Genomic DNA, 15,325 nt, shown 5'->3' with positions numbered 1-15,325 from the left:
AACTCGGCCAGCAGCTCAGCACCACACAGCCGTTTGCTCACCCTCCCCCCTCCCTCTCTGGGATGGGGGAGAGAAATGGGAAAGTGAAGCCTGTGGGTTGAGATAAAGACAGTTTATTAGGACAGAAAAGAAAATAATAATAATATTGATAATAGTACTACTACTAATAATGTGTATGAAACAAGTGATGCACAATGCAATTGCTCACAAACCGCTGACCGACGCCCAGCCTATTCCCGAGCAGCCGGGCCCCCCACCCCGGCTAGCCACCACTATATATTGTTTAGCATGACATCAGATGGTATGGAATACCCCTTTGGCCAGTTTGGGTCAGCTGTCCTGGGTCTGTCCCCTCCCAGCTCCTGCTGCACCCCTAGCCTGCCCGCTGGCAGGACAGAGTGAGAAGCTGAAGAGTCCTTGGCTTAGTGTAAGCACTGCTCTGCAACAATTAAAACGTCAGTGTGTTATCAACATTATTCTCATCCTACATCCCAAACACAGCACCCTACCAGCTACTAGGAGGAAAATTAACTCTATCCTAGCTGAAACCAGGACAAGTAGCCCTATCCTCAGATACTTGATGGAGAACTTTGGCATGTTCCCAAATTTTCTGAATGTTGGTTTCTATTTCCCTAGATTCGTCAATGTAGGTGCAACAACTGGTATTGATTAAAGTACAGACTCCTCCTACATTGGCTGTTATGATATCAAGGGCCATCCTATTCTGCATTACTACTCCTTTCAAGGACTGTAGTTCTCTTTCCAGGTGAAAGAGAGCATCAGTGGTAGAGTTTGCTATTATTTCCATCTCAGCCGAAATATTCACTATGGCTCTTTCTAACTGATACATACCTAATGAGGGAATGCCACCATGTAGGAGGTCATGATTTCATCCCCAGCCTGTGTGGACACTCCTTTCTGTATTCAATAGGGTCGTCCATACAAGATTTCAAAAGCGCTTAGTCCTTCCTTCGGTCTTGGCTTAGTTCGTATGCGCAAGAGAGCCAAAGGAAGGGACTGAGGCCAGGCCAAGTTAGTTTCTTGCCCCAGTTTATATTTCAGAGGTTCACAAAAATATGCCTTCTCACTTTGGCTAGCTGCCCCTTTTACCATGATATAATCATTTCCCAGGGGCATCAAGGCTTTGTTTAAGACTGAATACATTGTCCCTGTGTCAACCAAAAATTCTACCTTCTTTTGCTCCTTCCCTAGCTTCATTATAACCAGTGGATCAGCTAGGGTGGATTCCCCAGGTCCCCGTCAGTCTTCCTTCATGTGGGCCACCATTCTTCCTTTCTGGTTGTTTTGTCCCTTCTTCTTGCCTTTCCATTTTTCTGGGCATTCATTTTTCCAGTGGCCAAACCTTTTGCATATCGCATACTGGTCCCTGCCTAATCGAGGTGGTCCTCTTCTAGGTTTTCTCTCTTCATCTTTCCTAACAAACACCACCACCCTTCTTTGTCCTTGTTTATAATCCTCCTCTCTGTTACTGAACACTCTCCATGCTTCATCCAGCAATACTTTCAGGTTTCTGCTTTCTGCGGGACACAGCTTTTGGAGCTTGCGCTTAATATCACCTGTAGACTGTTCCAAAAACAAGGAGACTAACTGTTGTATTCCTACCTCTGAGTCAGGATCCAGAGGTGTGTTGTGGCACATCACGTCCCTTAGTCGATCTAAGAATTCTAAGATGGGGAATCAGAGGGACCTTGTCTGGCTGCGTATAGTGCTGACCAATTTATGGTTTTGGGAACGGCCCTCTCCATTCCTTTTGAAATCCACCCCTGATATGCCTGTAACCTCTCCATATCTGCGGATCTATTTGCATTCCATTTTGGATCCTGAAGGGGAAAGTATTCCTTAACATCCCCTCCGGTAGTTTTATAATGATCCTCAGCCAAATCTCCTGCAGCTTTTAAAATTAGTTCTTTCTCCATTTCAGTCATACATTCTAATAATAACTGCACGTCACTCCAATCGAGACTGTGATGTTTTACAATAAACTGGAAATGTTTGGCTACACGTACCGGGTCATTTGTGTAATCCTCAGCAACCCTTTTCCATGCTCCTAAATCAGTGATGGAAAAGGGTACCTTAGTTAGTATTGTCCCTCCATCCAACCCTGCTGCCTCCTGGAGAGGTTCTTGTCCAATGCTACGTGCCGAACAGCACCGCTCCGGAATAGCTTTAAGTTCTTTATTATTTTCTCGCTCAAGGGCGTGCTCCATACGGTTCTGTGGTGGCACCATTCCACAGTCCCTTTGCCACTCTGGATGGTTTTGGAGGGTGAAAAACATATCTGCATACGACACTTCATCCCATTTTCCTTCTCTCCTCAAAAACAACATTAATTGCAAGATAGTGTTATAGTCAATTGATCCATAAAGTGACCATTTAGCTCGATCCTCAAGTTTATAGAGTGGCCACCATTGATTGCAATACTTAATGAGAGTTCTCTTACTTTCTGTGCTCCCAGTTCCAACAATATCCTTCCAATGTGCCAATATGCACCCAAGGGGGCTTTTCTTTAAAACGTCTTTGTTCTGGATATTACCCATTTCCTTGATTTCTTATTCCCCTCCCTTTAAAACAAAAATATTTAATTATTTATTACTGTTCCTTATTAGTTACTGTCCCTTGTTTCAATTTCCATGCAAACCTTTTTATTGCAGGTTTTTTACTATCTTTGCCTAATCTTCTTCCCAAATGTCCCAATTCTCTGGAATTAAACTCTTCTTTCCACATGTAAACTTTACTGTTTCAGATTCTTAATGAGCCCTGTTCCAATCATAAATCCATGGGACTTCAGGAAAACACCTGGAGCACTCAGCCTTCCGTCTTCTAGACAAACAATAGCACCTTTTTCACAAAATTTACATTTCAACAGGACCCAAGCCGAATGCCAATTTTTCTCATGCACTTTGTTAGTAAGCCCACACAAAACAAGGAATCATTCCTACGTATCCGACAATATCGGGGTTTAAAAAGGTATTGGGGATAGGTTGTTCCCAATCTAAGGCCACTTTCTCTCTGCTGGGTGTTAAATACGCTTCTCCTAAATAAATTCGCTCTCCCCCCCTTCTTACCAAATTCCCCCAGGACTCAAGCCCAAACCGCCAAAGAAGTGACTCTCTTATCACTTTGATAATCAGTCAGCCCCCCTTTCGCCCCCGATACTTGGGAAACTGACCAAACACCACAGCGAATATACCAAAACTCCTAAACTGTTACTTAGATAATGCTCCCGCCTTCCTCCTTGTCACACTCAAAACATTTAAGAACAAAATAGGATTACAAGATACACCGCCAGGCCCGTGTATTGGGCACTACCAATCAACACTTGGATAAAACAGCACTTCTTTTCGGTCTGTCGCGCACTTTGATCATCTCTAGCTGTTCCCCTCGCAGAGAATACGGAACCACGGATCGGAACCCCGCACTCACACAGCACAATCACGCAGTCACACTGAGAGGCTCCTTGCACTTCTCCTTCATATCACAAGAACATATCACTTAGAACAATAACCGAACTCGTTTGTATTGTCTCTGGCCGTGTTCCTCGTAGAGCCACTCACTTCACAACAATACTTTGTCTCAAACACATACACTTATACAAATACTTTCAAAACGAGATACCTGGACATTTACAAATAAGACAGACAATCATTACTCCAGTAATTACCCCTCCAGCAGCTGCAAATATTACCCAGGTGATTGTACCACAATTGTGAGAGGCCCACTTACCCTTCTCTTACTTCTTATACAACCATTAGCGGGTCTGTCCTGGCTCTCAATACTGGGATGCAGCGGTAACTTCGGATTTGCTCAATCCGGTCCCAAGATCGCTGTCAGCCACTCTATCGGTCAGCAAATCCCCTTGACCACTCTATCACTCAGCAAATCCCCATGGACCTGCAGGGCACCTTTGTCCCGTACGGGGACTATGCTGTACGCCAGATGTCTCTGCGTGGTTTATAGGCAGCCCTGGCCAGACATAGGTATTCTCTATGATTTACTGGCCCCGTTGTAAAACATACCATTTATCCGTGGGTTCAGGAGGTTGTTGTGTACCCCAGTGGTGAGCGGCTGGGAGTGGAGGTTCCTTCGAGGGAAATGCTCGGGGCGCACCTAGGGGCGTCCGCTCCGCAGTCGATCCCGCAGCCGAGCAGAGTTGTGTCCTGTCTGGCTTTTGGAATTTTTCCAACGGATTTTGGAATTGACTCCACAGCCTGTAAAGTTGTAAAGTAGGTATGTTTGTTCAGCGCTGGGCAGCACTGGGGGGTCGCCCCACCACAGTCGTGCGCGCCCACCGCTGTAGTTCCTCTTGTATTTATACAGAAGGGGTTACACGATAAAGGAAACACCTATTCATAACCTCTCCCCGAAGGGGCAGTCTTTATTACAATGAGTTCTTTATTACAATGATAAATCATTTCCATCGTCTCCGCCTTTAATTCCTCCCGGCTGTCCACGCGTAGGGTCTTCTGGTGGTCGGGGGCCGGGGTCTTCGGGATGAAGGCTGTACATCTTCCTCGCTATGGGCTTTTTACCTCAGGTGCAAAACTCGGCTAAACCGGTTCTTGCTTCACAGGGAATGTGTTATCTTCCCATTTTATTGCTTTTCTTGTCTTGCTAATTAGTGTTTACAATGGCCTGGGCTATAGATATCCCTTATCTTCCAGGACCATCCGTCTCAGTCCTGTCCATGTGGCTATTCTATGATATACATCCGTGTTAGCTAAAACTTGCAAAATCAGCATGGGGTGACTTCTCCAGACCTATAGTTCTACAGTTAACCCTTTAGCATCTATTCCTTACTTCAACAAGGGCTACTACTGCAGGCCCCCCGCTACAAGAACCTTGCCACATAAATCCAATACACTGAGGCAAGTAGGTCATTGCTGGCCTGTAAAATATCAGAGCTTAAATTAACTAATGACACCCTAAATGTGATGGGGGTAGAAGGGGCTGGGATAAGAGTGCCACTTTTGGAGGATACCAAGCTGAGACTAGGGGATAAAATGATCACTGGGCAATTATTGTGTGCACCGGAGGCAGGGACTAACTTGTTGGGAAAGGATTTGATGATGAAATTGGGCATTTGAATAGTAAATTGTTAGACTGGAATAACGGTGTTATTAATGGAGTGCTCTCAGACCCTGAGAGCAAAGATATATTTGCCTTTGAGTGGAAAGACCCTGAAATAGGATGGAAGCAGCAATACAGATGGACAATTTTACCTCAGGGGCTTACAGGGCCACCAAGTTTATTTGGGCAAGTTCTAGAAGAAATTTTTGAGCAATTCCAACCTCCAAAGGAAGTGTTACTGTTACAATATGTGGATCATCTTCTATTGTCAGGACAGGAGAAAACAGCTGTGAAGGAAGCCACTAACAAGCTATTAAACTGTCTGGGAAAACAGGGCTTGAAAGTATTGGAAAATAAATTACAATATGTAGAAAGAGAAGTCGAGTATTTTGGGCATCTAATGTCTGAGGGAAAATGAAGAATAAATCCAGAGAGGATTCAGGGAATTGTTGGGCTACCCCTACCCAAAACTAAGAAACAACTAAAAAGTTTTAAGAGAAAGGTTTTGTTGTTGTCATTGTTGTTATTGCTGTTGTTTTGTTTTGATTTGTTTTGTTTTTTAAGGAATCAAGAGCCACAAAGTCTGAAGGAAAATGGATACTTCCTGATGGGTGAGAAATGCTGAATAAAGTGCTAATGAAGCAAATATTAACTGTTACATCAAGTGCCCCCTGGTACCCATCCTCTTCTGGGAAGGTGGAGCGAATGAACCAGACATTAAAGAAGCAATTAACTAAATTAGTGCTAGAAACCCACCTTCCTTGGGTTGATGATGACTTGTTTAATCTCTTTTATGATTAATTTGAAAAACGGTAAATTAAGTCCTAAACTCTGTGAAGATAGTAACTATTAACAGGCACACAGAAAAGATTCTCCTAGTAACTCAGGATATAACCAATGAAACTGAATTTGTAATAATTGAATAAAATGCAAAAACAACAAGATAGTGGAAAGAAAAAAGGAGGGAATTGTAAGAAAGAGCGTTTTTGTGTTTTTGCAGAGATGTTACATTGTTTAGGAGGAAGGAATGTGGTGTTAAGATGTGCTTGCTGTGATGAGAAAGCTTACCAGAAAACCTTGTAAAATGCAGACAACCGGACTCCTGAGTGCAATTAGGCGAAAATCATGGTGTCAAGTCAGATAACCAAAGAAACATTGCCACCTCACAGAGTAAAAAAATTCAAAAGAAACTTGAAAAATAACAGGCTGGCAACTGAAAGCCATGTGAAGCCATGAGGCCCGTGAAGCGTGGGATAAGGTCATCATGACCTTCGTGCTAGCTCATGTTTAATCATTTTGCACACTGGTCTGGGCTGTGGATGTCCCTCATCTTCCGGGGCTGTCCTGTGGATATTCCATGCTTCACTCCTGTCCTCATGGCTGATTGTGGCCAAAACTTGCAAAATCAGCACTGGGTGACTTCTCCAGACCTGCTGTAGTTCCACAGTTAACCCTTTAGCATCTATTTCTTACTTCAACATGCATGCACACATGTGCAAACGTTCACACGAGCATGCACACGTACACGCATGCACACACGCGTGCATGCACATAGAGGGAGTTAAGAGAATCTTAGTAGATGGGATGCTGGTTAATGAATTGTTGTATTGAACTAGTAGATGTTGCTGCTAACTATTGTGCAAATTAACCGAAGCAAGAAGTTTTGGGGCCCCTCACAAAGGACAGCTCCTGATAAGGATGAAGAACCTGCCTCAAGAACCAGCTGAAACCGCTCCTGTAGTTTGGACAAAGGCCAAGGACTTCAAAGCACAAGCGCCAGGGAGAAAGGTGGAAAGTTCAGATATGAGGAAGGAAGAGCCTTACTTCATCTTAAGAGACCACCAGAGATGACCACCAGAGAGCAGTACGCAGGCGCGGATGGGAAGACCACATGTAGATTAGTTCCCAGAACTAATTATAATATAAGATGTGCATAGGTAGACTATGCATATGTATAAGCGCATTATGAAAATTCATGCATATGTAAAGTTATACTGTATATAACAAGAGCACGCATTGTTTAGAGCAAGCATAACTTTTTGAGGAATTATCCCTTACGCTCCCGGCGCCGAAATAAAGGCATACCCGCTTCATAACTTGCTTTACCATGAGTTGTGGAGTGTTTCTGTGTATTAACACGTACACATGTGCATGCACACGCACAAACGTGCACATACGTATACATTCATGCACAAACGTGCACACATGTATACACTCATGCACACGTGCACACACAAATGTTCACACATGCACACACACGAATGCACACGCATGCACACATGCACACCCACAGACTCCCTTGTGCCCTGGGGGCTGCCCTGGGGGTCCTGGGGGGTGCAGAGGGGCTGGGGACAGGGTGCTGGGGCACTGGGGGAGCGCTGGGATACTGGGGGCACTGGGAGCATTGGGGAAGCACTGGGGGCACTGGGAGCTATGGGAGCACTGGGGGGAGAACTGGGGGTACTGGGGAGTACTGGGGGAACACTGGGAGCACTGGGTGGGCACTGGGGGGGGGACTGGGAGCATTGAGGAGCACTGGGGGAGCACTGGGAGAGCACTGGGAGGGCACTGGGAGCACTGGGCACACTGGAAGCATTGGGGGGGCACTGTGAGGGCAGTGGGAGCACTGTGAGGGCAGTGGGAGCACTGGGGGAGGACTGAGAGGGCACTGGGAGGGCACTGGGAGCATTGGGGGAGCACTGGGAGGACAGTGGGAGCACTGGGAGGGCACTGAGGGCACTGGGACCACTGGGAGACCACTGGGAGACCACTGGGAGCACTGGGAGGGCACTGGGAGCACCACTCCGCGGCCCGGCAGTGACGTCACGCCGCCGCGACGGCAGGCACCGGGCGGTCACGCGCCCGCCCGCCCCCCTCCCCTCCCCTCCCCTCCCCTCCCCCTCCCCTCCCCCTCCCCTCCCCCTCCCCTCCCCCTCCCCGCGCCAAGATGGCGGCGAGGCGAACTCCATTTCCCAGGCGGCCCCGCGCGGCGGGCGCGGCCAATGGGGCTGCGCGGCGGGGCCTGGGGCGGGGCCGTGCGCGCGGCGCCGCCGTTGCTGTGCGCGCCGCCGGGGGCGGGCGGGCGTCGGGGCCTCCGGGAGGCCGGAGCGGGCCCTGCCCGCGCGGGACGGGGCCGGGGACCCGCGGGCCCTCCCCGCCTAGGTGAGCGGCGGCGGCGGCGGCGCGGGGAGGGGCGGGGCGGGGCGGCGGGGCCGGGCCGGGCCGCGGCGGTGACGGCGGCGCCTGCGCCGGGCGCCGGAGGGGGCGGGGCCTTAAAGGGCGCGCGGCCGCCGGGGTCTCCTGCCCGGAGGCGGAGGGGCGGGGCCGGTGCTGAGCGGTGGCCACGCCCCCGGCGGGACCACGCCCCCTGGTGTCGCCACGCCCACCGCCGGGACAACCACGCCCAGCACCTGCCCGGCCACGCCCACTAGCGGCATGACCACGCCCACCGCAGGGCTGACCACGCCCACCGCGGGGCTGACCACGCCTGCCACCGCCACGACTGTGCCATTGGCCCGGCCACGCCCTTCATCTGCATAACCACGCCCACTGACCTGGCCACGCCCACCACAGGCATGACCACAGCACTGTGGCCCTGACCATAGCCATCCTCTGCATAACCACGCCCACCACCGGCCTGGCCACGCCCACCACAGGGCCGGCCACGCCCCCTGCCCGTGGCTCCCCCTGGCCAGGCCAGGCCAGGCCCCGTCCCTGCCCTGTCCCCATCCCTGTCCCGTCCCCGTCCCCATCCCCATCCCTGTCCTGTCCCCGTCCCCATCCCTGTCCTGTCCCTATCCCCATCCCTGTCCCCGTCCCTGTCCCGTCCCGTCCCCATCCCTGTCCCATTCCCCTCCCCATCCCTGTCGCATCCCCATCCCCGTCCCGTCCCCATCCCTGTCCCATCCCTGTTCCATTCCCATCCCCATCCCCATCCCCATCCCTGTCCTGTCCCTGTACCCATCCCTGTCCCCGTCCCTGTCCCGTCCCGTCCCCATCCCCGTCCCTATCCCTGTCCCATCCCCGTCCCGTCCCCGTCCCCATCCCTGTCCCATCCCTGTTCCATTCCCATCCCCATCCCCATCCCCATCCCCATCCCCATCCCTGTCCCCATCCCTGTCCCCGTCCCTGTCCCCGTCCCCATCCCCTCCCCGTCCCCATCCCCTCCCCGTCCCTATCCCATCCCCGTCCCTGTCCCCGTCCCCATCCGCGTCCCCATCCCCATCCCCATCCCCATCCCTGCAGCCAGCCACGCTCCCTGTCCCTGTCCCCGTCCCCGTCCCCAGGGTCTGTCCCCACCGTCCCTGGGCCAGCCGGGTGCGGCGCCCCCATCCCCGCCCTGTCTCCACAGGGCGGCCGCCATGGTGGGCGCGCAGCAGCCGGAGCTGGCGGCGGGGCGGGCGGCGGCGGCGGGCGGCGGGGAGCACCCCTACGAGTGCCTGGAGTGCGGGAAGGTGTTCAAGTGGTCGTCGCGGCTCATCCACCACCAGCGCACCCACACGGGCGAGCGGCCCTACAAGTGCTCCGAGTGCCCCAAGGCCTTCAAGGGCTCCTCGGCACTGCTCTACCACCAGCGCAGCCACACGGGCGAGCGGCCCTACAAGTGCTCCGAGTGCGGCAAGGCCTTCAAGCGCTCCTCGCTGCTGCAGATCCACCAGAGCGTGCACACGGGGCTGCGCGCCTTCAAGTGCGCGCTCTGCGGCATGGCCTTCAAGTGGTCCTCGCACTACCAGTACCACCTGCGGCAGCACACGGGCGAGCGGCCCTACAAGTGCACCGCCTGCCCCAAGGCCTTCAAGAACTCCTCCAGCCTCCGCCGGCACCGCCACATCCACACGGGCGAGCGGCCCTACGTCTGCGCCGCCTGCGGCAAGGCCTTCACCCAGTCCACCAACCTGCGTCAGCACCAGCGCACCCACACGGGCGAGCGGCCCTACGCCTGCGCCCACTGCGGCAAGACCTTCACCCACTCCTCCAACCTCCTCCTGCACCAGCGCACCCACGCCGCCACCAGGCCCCGCAAGTGCCCGGCCTGCCCCAAGGCCTTCGTCTCGGACGCCTGCCTGCAGAAGCACCTGCAGAGCCACGCCGCACCGCCCCCGCCGCAGCCCCCGCCGCTGCTGCTGGAGGCGGTGGAGGCGGTGGGGATGCTCTGGAAGTGCGGCGAGTGCCAGCTCGCCTTCCCCAGCCAGGAGCTGCTGCTGGGCCACCAGCGCGGCCACCTCCGGCCCGGGACGCCGGGGGACGCGGCGACAGCGGCGGCCCACCGCTGCCCCACCTGCGGCAAGACCTTCAAGAACGGCTCGGGGCTGGCACGGCACCGGCACAGCCACGCCGCCGAGCGGCCCTACAAGTGCTCGCTGTGCCACAAGAGCTTCGGGCAGCTGGCCGGGCTGCTGGGCCACCAGCGCGGCCACTCGGCCGAGCAGCGCCCACCACCGGCGCAGTCGGAGGCGCCGCGGCCCCCCCCGGCCCTGGCCGCAGTCCCGGCCCCGGCTGAGCGCCCCTACCAGTGCACCGAGTGCGGCAAAGCCTTCAAGGGCTCCTCGGGGCTGCGTTACCACATGCGGGACCACACGGGCGAGCGGCCCTACAAGTGCTCCGAGTGCCCCAAGGCCTTCAAGCGCTCCTCGCTGCTCGCCATCCACCAGCGGGTGCACACGGGGCTGCGCGCCTTCAAGTGCGCCGAGTGCGGCCTCACCTTCAAGTGGTCGTCGCACTACCAGTACCACCTGCGGCTGCACACGGGCGAGCGGCCCTACGCCTGCCCCGACTGCCCCAAGGCCTTCAAGAACACCTCGTGCCTCCGCCGGCACCGGCAGCTGCACACGGGCGAGCGGCCCCACGCCTGCCCGGTGTGCGGCAAGGCCTTCGCGCAGACCTCCAACCTGCGCCAGCACCAGCGCACCCACACGGGCGAGCGGCCCTACGCCTGCGCCCACTGCGGCAAGACCTTCACCCACTCCTCCAACCTCCAGCTCCACCAGCGCACCCACTCCAGCGCCCGCCCCCACCAGTGCCCGCTCTGCCCCAAGGCCTTCGTCATGGCCTCCTACCTCCAGCGCCACCTCCGCACCCACGCCGCGGGCCCCAAGGGGCCCCCCCGCGCCGCCCCCCGCGACGTCCCCGTCCTGCAGGCCACCCTCAGCCTGGAGGTGGCGGCCCCCGACGCCCAGACCTTCCTGCTGGTGCAGACGGCGCAGGGCCTGCAGCTCATCCCCAGCCCTCCGCCTCCCCCCCAGAAGCTCATCCTGCTCCCCGCTGCCCCCCGGCAGCCCCCCGAGCCCACCCCACGCCGGGGGGAGCCTCCGGGCCCTGGGCAGAGCCTCCTGCTGATGCCCAGCACGGGGACGGCCCTGCCTGGGCTGCGGCTGCAGGCGGTGACCGGCACCCCGCAGGGCCCGGGGCCCGGCGTCCTCGTCCTGCAGGGCCTCCCTGAGCAGCCCCCGCGCCAGGCAGGTGCCCCCCAGGGCCAGGCAGCAGCAGAGGGGGTGAGCGTCCGGCTGGGAGCCCTGCCGCAGCCCTCAGATGTCGCCAGCATCCAGCTCCAGGCCACCGAGGTGGCCAATGTCCAGCTGCAAGCCCTGCCGCAGCCCTCGAAGGTCACCAACATCCAGCTCCAGGCCACCGAGGTGGCCAACGTCCACCTCCAAGCCTTGTCGCAGCCCTCTGAGGTGGCCAACGTCCAGCTCCAGGCCCTGCCGCAGCCCTCAGAGGTCACCAACATCCACCTGCAGGCCACCGAGGTGGCCAATGTCCACCTCCAAGCCTTGTCGCAGCCTTCTGAGGTGGCCAACATCCAGCTCCAGGCTGCTGAGGTGACAAATGTCCACCTCCAAGCCCTGCCACAGCCCTCGGAGGTCGCCAGCATCCAGCTGCAGGCCACCGAGGTGGCAGACGTCCAGCTGCAGGCCCTGCCGCAGCCCCCAGATGTCACCAGCATTGAGCTGCAGGCCGCCGAGGTGACAAACGTCCACCTCCAAGCCCTGCCACAACCCCCGGGGGTCACCAACATCCAGCTGCAAGCCAGCGAGGTGGCAAACGTCCAGCTCCAAGCCCTGCCGCCACCCCCAGAGGTGACCAACATCCAGCTCCAGGCCCTGCCGCAACCCGCGGATGTCACCGACATCGAGCTGCAGGCCACTGAGGTGGCCAACGTCCAGCTCCAAGCCCTGTCACAGCCCTCAGAGGTCACAAACATCCAGGTCCAAGCCCTGCCGCAGCCCTCGGAGGTGACCAGCATCCAGCTCCAGGCTGCCGAGGTGCCCAGCGTCCACCTCCAGGCCGCGGAGGTGACCGATGTCCAGCTGCAGGCCACCCAAGTGACCAACGTCCAGCTCCAAGCCCTGCCGCAGCCCTTGGAGGTGCCCGGCGTCCATCTCCAGGCCGCGGAGGTGCCCGACATCCAGCTGCAGACCTCAGACGTGACCAGTGTCCATCTGGATACCGCCGAGGTGCCCAACATCCATCTGGAGACCGCCGAGGTGCCCAGCATCCACCTCCAAGCCGCCGAGGTGGCCAACGTCCATCTTCAAGCCACTGATGTGGCCAGCGTCCAGCTCCAGGCCACCGAGGTGCCCAACATCCATCTCCAGACCACCGAGGTGCCCAACCTCCAGCTCCAGGCCACCGAGGTGCCCGGTGTCCATCTCCAAGCCACCGAGGTGCCCAACCTCCAGCTCCAAGCCACCCAAGTCCCGAGCGTCCAGCTCCAGACCCTTCCGCAGCCCCCGGAGGTGCCCAACGTCCATCTTCAGCCCGCGGAGGTGCCCGACATCCAGCTCCAAGCCATGGAGGTGCCCAACCTCCACCTCCAGGCCACTGAGGTGCCCGCTGTCCACCTGCAGGCCGTGGAGGTGCCCCCGGTCCACCTGCAGCCCTCGGCGGGGGCACACCCCACGCCGCAGCCCCCCGGGGTGCCGCTGGCGGGGGGCCCTCCAGCGCCGGAGGTGCTGCTGGTGCAGGGGGGGGCAGCGCCGGCCGTGGGGCTGGGGGTGCTGCAGACGGCCGAGGGGCTGCGGAGCATCTTGGTGCTGCGGGGGGCGGGCGCCCAGCCCTCGGCCGGTCCCCCTGCAGGACCCCCCAAAGTTCTGGTCCTGAGGGGGGAGCCCCGGCGGGGGGGGGCAGCGGGCAGCGAGGTGGGGGCGCAGGCTGTGGTGCAGCTGCTGCCCGGCCCCCCGGCCCCCCAGCTGCCGGCGGTGCAGGGGGTGCAGGCGCTGCCGGGGGCGCAACTGGTGCACACCTTCTGAGGGGGGCAAGCGGCACGGACCCCACGGCCACCGCGGCCACCCTGCTGCCCCCGGGGTGGCCACGCGGCACCCCCAGGGCCACCGCAGCCCCCACATGGCCCCCACTACGTGGCCACCTCACAGCCACCTCGCTGCCACCCCATGGCGCCCTGTGGGCACCCAAGGGCTCCTGCTGGCCACCCACAGCCACCCAGTGGCCCCTGCTGGCCACCCACAGACACCCAAGGGCCCCTGTTGGCCACCCAACGGCCTCTGCTGGCCACCCAAGGACCCCTGCTGGCCACCCACAGCCACCCAGTGGCCCCTGCTGGCCACCCAAGGACCCCAGTAGCCACCCACAGCCCCCCAGTGGCCCCTGGTGGCCACCCAAGGACCCCAGTGGCCACCCACAGCCCCCCAGTGGCCCCTGGTGGCCACCCAAGGGCCACCCCCGGCCGCCCCTCGCGGTGCTGCAGCAGGACGAAGGGGCGGGGAGGCCCTGTAAGCACGGGGGTGCGGGAGCCGGGGGGGCAGCGCCGCGGTGGCACCGGCTCCACCCAGACCCGACCAATAAACGGACCCTGCGGGCACGCGCCGCCTCCCTCCTTCCTGCGCGGGGAAAGGGGCGGGGCCGGGCGGTGGCGGGGCGGGGCCGCTCCCCCGGTGATGGTTGCTAGGGGCGGGGCGTCACCACGACGACTGTTGCCAGGGGGCGGGGCAGCGCTCCGTTATGGTTGCTAGGGGCGGGGTATCGCCATGGCGACCGTTGCTAGGGGCGGGGCCTGGCGGTTCCACCGGCCGGGCTGGGCGGGGGGGGAGCGGCTGAAACCATGGCTCGCTGGGAGGGGGGCACGGGGAGCCGCTCGTCCCCCCAGCACAGCCCCGCTGCCCCCAGTACGGCCCAGTTCGGCCCCAGCACGGCCCTCCCGAGCCCAGGGACAGCCTCACTGCCCCCCAGTGCAGCCCCGCACACAGGCACTCTGTGCCTGCTCCTCTCCCAGTATGGCCCAGTGCCCCCAGTATGGCCCCTCTGTCCTCATCCCCCCCTCCCAGTGCTCCCCAGTATAACCCTGCCGAGCTCGGGGCACCCCCCACCGGCCCCCAGTGTGGCCGTAATAGCCCCCTTAGCATAGGCCTTTGTGTCCCTGCTGTGCCCCAGTGTGGCCCCATTATGCCCAGTATGGCCATACTGCCCACCAGTGTGGCCCCAGTATCCCCGCTTTATGTGGCCCAGTCACACTAAGTCCCCATTGTACCCCAGTATGGCCCCTGTGCCCCCCCCCCCCCCCCCCCCCCGGCATATTCCTGCTGACCCCGACATTATGCTACCGATATCCCACCCACTACTGCCCCACTCTCCCCCAGTATGGCTCCAGTGATGCCCAGTATGTTCCCTGTGACCCTCCTGGTACGGCTACACTGACCCCCAGTGTGCCCCCACTGACCCCCAGCGTGACCTCACTGACCCCCAGCGTGGCCCCATTGACCCCCAGCATGACCCCACTGGCCCCCAGCATGGCCCCGTTAACCCCCAGTGTGCCCCCCCGACCCCCAGCGTGCACCCCCTGACCCCCAGTGTGCCCCCACTGTCCCCCAGTGTGCTCCCACTGCCCCCACTGCCTCCCACTGCCCCCCCCCCAACATGCAGTGGCTGCATGCACACGTGCACACACACCCAGGCATGCAGCAGCCACGTGTGTGGGTGCCCGGGGGGGGGCCCCCATGGGTGCAGGGTGCTCACACGTGGCCCCAAGCCCCCCAGCCACGTGTGCGTCTCCATCCCCCCCTCCCGCGCCCCAGTGCCACGTGGGTGCGTGGGCGCCTGCACGTGCTGGGGCCCCCCCCAGCGTTAACCCCAGCCCCCTGGGACTCCCCCTCCCCCGTCCGTGGCCTGCGAGGGGGAGCAGCACCCGTGCGTTCCCTCCCAGGGGGGTCCCTCTGTTGTATCATCCCCCCCCGGCCCCTCTCATCCCGGCCAAGGGGGGCCGGGTGCGGCCTTGGACGGACAC

At 58.7% G+C, this 15,325-nt stretch overlaps 1 protein-coding gene across 17 annotated transcripts; it reads left to right on the top strand.

Annotated features, from left to right (window-relative positions):
* Positions 1 to 9,363: 9,363 nt before the first annotated feature.
* Positions 9,364 to 13,481, top strand: LOC121062579 (zinc finger protein 628-like). 17 transcript variants are annotated; one of them, XM_040542622.1, is made up of 3 exons: positions 9,364 to 11,690; positions 12,279 to 12,350; positions 12,453 to 13,481. In XM_040542622.1, exons 1-3 carry the CDS (start codon positions 9,450 to 9,452, stop codon positions 13,335 to 13,337), a joined length of 3,198 nt encoding a protein of 1,065 aa, XP_040398556.1. In that variant the 5' UTR covers positions 9,364 to 9,449; the 3' UTR covers positions 13,338 to 13,481. The 17 variants fall into 17 exon arrangements, with proteins under 17 accessions (XP_040398556.1, XP_040398558.1, XP_040398557.1 ...); XM_040542624.1 differs by lacking the exon at positions 12,279 to 12,350 and adding an exon at positions 12,351 to 12,380 and having other exon boundaries at positions 9,364 to 11,720; XM_040542623.1 differs by lacking the exon at positions 12,279 to 12,350 and adding an exon at positions 11,805 to 11,834 and having other exon boundaries at positions 9,364 to 11,720.
* The last annotated feature ends 1,844 nt before the right edge of the window (positions 13,482 to 15,325 follow it).

Source organism: Cygnus olor, chromosome 32, assembly GCF_009769625.2.
Source record: "Cygnus olor isolate bCygOlo1 chromosome 32, bCygOlo1.pri.v2, whole genome shotgun sequence".
Classification (NCBI taxonomy): domain Eukaryota; kingdom Metazoa; phylum Chordata; class Aves; order Anseriformes; family Anatidae; genus Cygnus; species Cygnus olor.
The sequence above is the reverse complement of the archived record's forward strand: the minus strand, read 5'-3'. Positions and strand labels throughout refer to the sequence as shown.

Coding starts and splice junctions, on each gene's coding strand:
- LOC121062579 (XM_040542609.1), top strand. CDS start 9,450: ATGGTGGGCGCGCAGCAGCCGGAGCTGGCGGCGGGGCGGGCGGCGGCG.